This window comes from Pogona vitticeps, chromosome 3 (assembly GCF_051106095.1).
Source record: "Pogona vitticeps strain Pit_001003342236 chromosome 3, PviZW2.1, whole genome shotgun sequence".
NCBI lineage: Eukaryota > Metazoa > Chordata > Lepidosauria > Squamata > Agamidae > Pogona > Pogona vitticeps.
This window is the reverse complement of record NC_135785.1, coordinates 248195841-248203292: the sequence shown is the minus strand read 5'-3', so window position 1 is coordinate 248203292 and position 7452 is coordinate 248195841. Positions and strand designations below refer to the sequence as shown.

Genomic DNA, 7452 nt, shown 5'->3' with positions numbered 1-7452 from the left:
AGGGGAATGCAGTTCAGAGACCTCCGTGTGGCATCTGGCTGACTACTGTGAATTGAATGTTGGACTATGCCAGTCTTTAATTAGATCCATCATGGTTCTTATTAATTTGTTTTTTTTTAAATTTATTTATTTAAAATATTTTAACCCCACCTCTCTCCTTAGAAAGGACCCAAGACACTTTACATTATTAAAACATAGTTATTAGGAGTGCTACATAATCAGGCAGTGGCTGATTAAGGGTGGGGCTGATTGCCCCAAGGAACAGTAGAGAAAATGAATGGCTAAAAATTAAGAGTAGCATATCCTGTTCTAATAGTTTGAATAGAAAGAAAATAATTGATACAATTACAAACAATGGGAAGGCCCCTGCTGATATATATACTTTGTTGTTTAGTCGTTTAGTCATGTCTGACTTTTCGTGACCCCACGGACCAGAGCATGCCAGGAACTCCTGTCTTCCACTGTATCCTGGAGTTGGGTCAAATTCATGTTGGTCGCTTCGTTGACACTGTCCAACCATCTCATCCTCTGTCGTCCCCTTCTCCTCTTGCCTTCACACTTTCCCAACTTCAGTCTTTTCTAGGGAGTCTTCTCTTCCCATGAGATGGTCAAAGTATTGGAGCCTCAGCTTCAGGATCTGTCCTTCCAGTGAGCACTCAGGATTGATTTCCTTTAGAACTGATAGGTTTTGTTTGTTCTCCTTGCAGTCCAGGGGACTCTCAAGAGCCTCCTCCAGCACCACAATTCAAAAGCATCAATTCTTCGGCGGTCAGTCTTCCTTATGGTCCAGCTCATATATACTATGTGACTGTAAAAATAAATGTATCAATAAAACAGAGATATGGAAAGAATCGATATAATTGGGGTTCTTTTGGCAGGTCTTAGTAGACCCTGAGTTGGAACCTCCAAGGGTTGGGAGTTCAATTCTTCAAGGTGCCTTATAGAAGAAAGTGGCCTTGGGCAAGTTGCACAGATTCAGAGAACCCCTAGAAGAAGAGACAGGTATTCAAAGTATTTTATACTTAGGAAACCCTAAGCAGGGTTACCATAAGTTTGATTTGACCTGACAGCACACAATTATTGGCATTGGTACACAAAACCAGCCTAGTTGTTTGGGCATATGATGGAGAAAATCCGGTAGGCACCAGCAGTGAAAATTTAATAACCACCAATTACATCACAAACAATTTGCTGCCCTTTCATGACACCCAAAATATGATGCCTGGGGAAGATGCCTCACTCGTCCTAATGACAGGGCTGACCTTTAATGATGTTCCTAAAACTCTTAATTACAAGTGTTAGACACTCTAGAAGTGCAAATCCCGGAGGGAAGATTCCCGATGTTTCTGCCAGAAAGGCACACCTCTGCTGGAGGGAACGAGAATGCTAGATACTTCAGGGCTGAGTATTTTCCTATTTTGCATTTCCTTTTGATGCTTTTCTCTTATGCCCGAAATTGAACTTAGGTGTTTTCCTGCTGTGACAGGGTTGAGCACATTCTTGCCAGAGGTGTCATTCATACAGATAAAGGAGAGAGGGAGCTTGCCTCTGTAGTGGCACATGCTCAGAAAGGTCCTTCTTACAAATTGGTGGTTCAAACACAGTTGGAATGCTGCAGCCACTACACCTCAGAGAAGATACTGCAGATGTAGAAAAGTCGGAGAAAAAGCAAGAGCAAATGATGAGGAGAATAGAACGATTCACCTGTGAGGAAAAGCAGGGGGTCAAGGTGGACGTGGAGACGGAGGTTGTGGAAGAGACCCGATCATTGTAGAACAGCTACATTCACAGCTGGTACATTTTGCCATAATGGAAAATTGAAATGTTTCATTTAGTAAACGACAGAGCGCCATGCTCCAGTAGAGGTTTGTCTGCTGTGGTATATGCTGTATCCTAGGTGACCAACTCAAGTAGAGTAGCATCTGCTTTGCTTCTACGGTGACGCATCAAGGGGGACAAATTTTTGTTATGCTAGTAAATAACTTCTGCCAGTGAGATACACACACACACACACACACACACACACACACACACACACACCATTTAGATCAGCTTCCCGTTTATTTATTTAGAATTTCCATGCTGATTCTCCAATTTGCAGATGTTCTTTATCGTGAGGTTGTATAATCTTGTTGTTTGTGTTGTGGCTTTTTTCATAGCAACAATCGTGAGCTATGCACATGGCAAATCCACAACAGTATGTATGCAAGTGAACCCTGAATGTGCCATCAATACAAACGAAAACATAGCAGTCTGGCTGAATAGTTTAAAACAAATTTGGGAAAAAATATATCTGATTTAATAAAGCTAATCCTGGGGCTACTGGATCTAGGTTGTGTCATGCCTGCTTCCTTGTATTTTGCAAATCTCTTGAGGCTACATTTACATTGACTCATTACTAATGTTGAGATAAAGACTGAAAGTTCATGCTTCAAGGCACAGAATAGTCATTCAAAACAAGATAATCCAAAACAAGAACTGTATCCAGATAAAGAAATAAATTAATTACTTCCGCTGTTGTAATTTTTTGGCTTTATCTGATGCATCTATTGCTGATTGAGAACATTGGTGAGATGCCAGAATGAAAGCATGTTCTTTTTAAAATATGTCAGGAATAATAGGAGTGATTCTGTTTAGGTTATAAACAATATGGAAGATATACTGTATGTCAATCGCAAACCTGAAGTAATCGTGGTTAGGTAAATATAATGGTGACTAGGTGTGCAGTAGCTCTGCCTGGAAGAATACTTTTAGTGGCTTGTATCTGTGACAACCCCAGACCTACTGGGATATGCCACAGTTTCACTAAGCTGCCACCAACCATTCCCTATAAGAAGTCACACAGACCAGGGATGGATTTTTAACAAATAAAAGAACAAGGTTTATTAAATAACACACAGGGAAAAATAAAATGATCAGGTGAATAAGATACAGTAACGTGGCTTAGTCTCAATCATACATACACACAGTTTGGTTCACACAGAACACTTAACTTGAAGCACAGACCCTGAACCTATCAGTTCTGGCTAACCATACAGACACCTGAACCTATCAGGTTGGTACTGACTGACACACAGTAGTACCCTGTCTGACACACAGACTCCCACTCAAGCTTCTTCTCTCAGCTCTTCCTCCAGCTTCTCCCAACTTCTCCACACAGGCTTCACATATATATACAGTACAGCCCCTCCTCCTGATGTCCCGCCTTCCACTCCCCATAGGATGGAACTTTCCCTCCAAACCCATGACAGACAGGTAACATCAGTGCTGTATGTAACACCTCCCCTCTTTATAAGTTGTTTTGTAGGGGGAAAGCTAAGGTGCTTTTCACCAAAAAACAACCTGGACCCAAAACAAACAAAACCAGTCATATAATAACATACGATACCATACTTACTTATACTTACACTCTATTAGGCATTTAAACATTTACCATTAACAATACATCAAGTTACCTTTATTCATACAAACCAACATGTTTAATAAACAGACACATTTGACTTTTTGTCATCAAAATATATACATAGTCCATGTTTCTTTCGCCGTCTTCATTCTTCAGGTCTTCTTGACAAGGCGTCAGCAACACAGTTCACTGACCCTCTGACCACCTTCACTTCAAAGTCATAGTCTTGCAGATTTAAAACCCACCTCATAAGTTTACTATTGTGGGATTTCATTGTCTTTAACCATTGCAGTGGTGAATGGTCAGTGCACAGAATAAAATGTCTTCCCCAGATGTAAGGCTTGGCCTTCTGGATCGCGTAGACTATGGCCAGGCACTCCTTTTCCACGGTTGCCAAATGTCTCTCACCTTTCTGGAGTTTCCTACTCAGGTAGGACACTGGATGCTGGTCACCATTCTCATCCTCCTGGCAAAGAACTGCTCCTACCCCGCTGCCAGACGCATCGGTGTAGATGATGAACTCCCGGTCGAAGTCTGGAGCACGCAGCACTGGATAGTTGATGAGCGCCTCCTTCAACCTCCGGAACGCCTCCTCACAGTCGCTGGTCCACGGGATGCGGTCATCAGCCTTCTTCCTCGTCAGATCGGTCAGCGGAGCCGCAATCTCGCTAAACCTCGGGATGAACTTTCTGTAGTAGCCCACCAACCCAAGAAATGATTTGACTTTTCTCTTGGTGTTGGGTCTAGGCCAATCACGAACTGCTTCTATCTTGGCCTCTAGGGGTTTTATCACTCCTCCCCCTACTATGTGACCCAAGTATTTTATTTCTGGGCTACCCAGCTGACACTTGCTCTCTTTGCAGAGCCTAGGCCAAAGCACTTCCTCCCCTGGGTTAAAGTGCCTCTCCCTGCCTTCCTGGTCATCCCAAGCTTTCTTTCTGACCTTTTGAGCTTGCAGGTTTTCTGCTGCCAGCTCTAGGTTTCTCTTTAGGTCATTCATCAAGTTGTCTATGTATGTCACAACGTCTTGTGGGTCATCCTGGGTGAGCTGCTCCCAATTTTGTTTGATCAGATCAAGGGGCCCTTTCACCCTTCTCCCGAATAAAAGTTCAAATGGACTGAACCCGGTACTGGCTTGTGGCACTGATCGATAAGCAAACAAAAGGGATTGCAGCTTCTGGTCCCAATTGTTTGGATTCTCTGCCAAGTAAGCCCTAATCATGCGCATTAGAGTCCCATTGAACTTCTCAGTTAACCCATTACTTTCAGGGTGATAGGCAGTGGTTTCCTTGTGCTTAATTCCACAGATTTGCCATAACCGTTTCATGAGCTTCGATGTGAACGATGCGCCCAAATCTGTGATTATTTCTGAGGCAAATCCCATCCTGGACATATACCCCACCAAGGCATCTGCCACTGTGTTAGTTTCAATGTTAGTCAAGGGAATGGCTTCAGGGTACCTCGTGGCATGGTCCACAATGGTGAGAATGAACCTGTTCCCCCTCTTTGTGGCCTTGGGCAAAGGTCCCACAATATCCACCCCTATGCATTTGAACGGAGTGTCAATCACAGGCAAAGGGCACAACTTTGCTTTGGTCCTGTCGCGGCTATTCCCTTGCCTTTGACACACATCACATTTTTTACAGAACTCCCTGATCTGCTTCCCTATGTCAGGCCAGTAAAAATTCTGTGTGATTCTCTGCTGTGTTTTGTTCACCCCTAAGTGCGCAGCAAACATGTCAGAGTGCCCCCTTTGTAAGATCATGGGGCGATACTTTTCAGGTACCACTAGCTGACTTCGGATCCCATCTCCCCCTTTTGAGATATTCCTCAGGGTCTCTCTATACAAAATCCCCTTTTTCTCTAGAAATCTCACTGGGGTTTCAGGTGTTAGCTGGGCGTCAGTCACCTGTTCAAAACACTTTTGGAGAGTGGCGTCTGCCTTTTGCTCTTGGCCAAATCGGCTGTCTGTGGTTAAGGTTTCCACCACAGCTTCTGAACTCCCCTCTGCTTCCGTCTCTGGCTCATCAGTACCCCCCTGAACTGTCCCCGTGGTGGCTTGTGAACGTGTAATCACTAGCACCCGTTTCACATGTTCAGCCAGGTCATTTCCCACGAGCACGGCTGCTGGCAGAGTCGATGAAATCGCTAGCCGCCAAACTCCCCTCCAGCCTTGAAAGTTCACAGGTACCTCCGCTACTGGCAGTGAGATCACCTGCCCCTCAATCCCTGCCACCTTCATGCTCTCATTTGGGATTATATATTCCCTAGGAATAATATCTGGATGGCACAGGGTCACCTGGGAACAAGTGTCCCTCAACCCCCGATACTGATGGTCAAGTATTCCTACGTCCACCCCTGCTGTTTCAAACAACTGAGAATCTGTTCTCACGAGCAAGCAGCGCTTGACCTCCACAAGAGGACCATTTTCCTCAGCCTGATCAGCAGATGTAACTGTTCCAGATTGAGTAGCCATGGCAACAGGCTCCCTCAGTGACAAGGAGCTTTGCTCTTTCTGGACACAGAACACAGCTTTTGGCTTGGTTCCACTCGAATCCTGAGGCACAATTCCTTTTAGCTGCTTTAATTTCTCACACTCTGAGATTAGATGGCCCTTTCCCTGACAGAAATAACATTTTCTGCTATATTTTAAGTCTTTCTCATCTTGTTTTGGTTTTCCCTCCAAAATCTGAGGTCTTGGTTTCATGTCTGAGGGCTTCCCTTCACCATGGGCCCCTCCCCCTTGCTGGCTTTTCCCTGGTCCCTGAGAGTACTTGCTGTAGGTTTCTTTAGGTTTATCTACAGATTTCCACTCAGCACCTAAGGGTTTTCTTATTTGATAAATGAAATCTGCGATCTCTGCTGCTTCGGCCACAGATTTCGGTTTCCTTTCCCTCACCTGGAATTTCAGTTCCCCATGCAGGACTGAATAGAACTGTTCCAGCGCTATCAAGTCTTTGAGCTGCTGAAAGGTCTCTGTCCCCTCCTGAGATAGCCATTTCTCTAGCAGCCTCACCAATTGGGCCCCCACTTGGGTAAAAGTCTGCTCTGGTTTCTTGGTGAGTGACCTGAATCTTTGCCTCAGCTGTTCCACATTTATCCCATGTCTGGCAAACACCAGTTTTTTAAACTCTGCAAAATCTTTCATCAGTTCCTCTGGCATCTCTGCATAGACTTCTGCAAGGCTGCCACTGATTAAAGATCGCATGATGGTCATCTTCTCAGTTTCCCTTACTGAGAAGTCCACAAACGCTCTTTCCACTAGGGAAAAGAACACTTCAGGACAATCTCCCTTGTGGTACACAGGGAATTTCTTCAGGTCAGCTTTAGACAATTGGCCTCCCTCAGAATCCCTATTGTTATTATTGTTCTGATTCATCAGTTCCAATTTTCTCAACTCAAACGCCATTTTCTCTCTCTCCAATCTTTCTGCTCTTTCCATTCTCTCTCTCTCTAATTCAAATTGCCTTTGTTTCTCTCTTTCCCTTTCCTCCACTTCAAATTGCCTCATCCTCAGTTCATGCTGTTGGGCTATGAGCATTTTTCTGAGTTCTGGGTTCTGTTCTCCCGTGCTGTCACCTTGCACTGAGCCAAATTCATCCTCAGAACCTTGGTCAACCTGGGGGTCTTTCACTTCACCCATTTCTGCCATTTGGCTTCGAGTCAAGGGCATAATCCCCCCCCCCAGAACAGGCTGCTTTCAAAAGTCAAGCCTCAAAATAAAGCGACCACTTTTTTTTTCTTTTGCCTCAGAACCAGCTTTCTACAGATTACTGCTGTTCTTCAGCACTAACTTGCAACAGTTGCGAGCCAGAGTCTACCCCCCTCTGCTAGGCCTCTCAGCAGACAGGCTAGATCACTTCTACTACACAGTTTTGCCTCAGCTTTTTTCCCGCCAAAACAGGCTGCCTCAGAGCTCCCTAATCTAGTCCCCAATCTGAGGTTACACGTTCTTCTACTAGCGCACCTCCCCGTGAGGTACACCTAGAAGATTACCTACGTGCTCTCAGATTGTCCCTGACTAGACCCCCCTTGCTCTGGGCACACTT

General features: G+C 44.6%; 1 protein-coding gene across 1 annotated transcript; it reads right to left on the bottom strand.

The window, feature by feature from the left end:
* Positions 1–2853: 2853 nt before the first annotated feature.
* On the bottom strand, positions 2854–7076 carry LOC144588073 (uncharacterized). Its single transcript, XM_078390091.1, has 2 exons — positions 3049–7076; positions 2854–3013 (listed from the first exon to the last, which is right to left on the bottom strand). The coding sequence occupies exon 1, from the start codon at positions 7074–7076 to the stop codon at positions 3549–3551; it is 3528 nt and encodes a 1175-aa protein (XP_078246217.1). The 3' UTR covers positions 2854–3013; positions 3049–3548.
* Positions 7077–7452: the final 376 nt, after the last annotated feature.

Coding starts and splice junctions, on each gene's coding strand:
- LOC144588073 (XM_078390091.1), bottom strand. CDS start 7,076: ATGCCCTTGACTCGAAGCCAAATGGCAGAAATGGGTGAAGTGAAAGAC.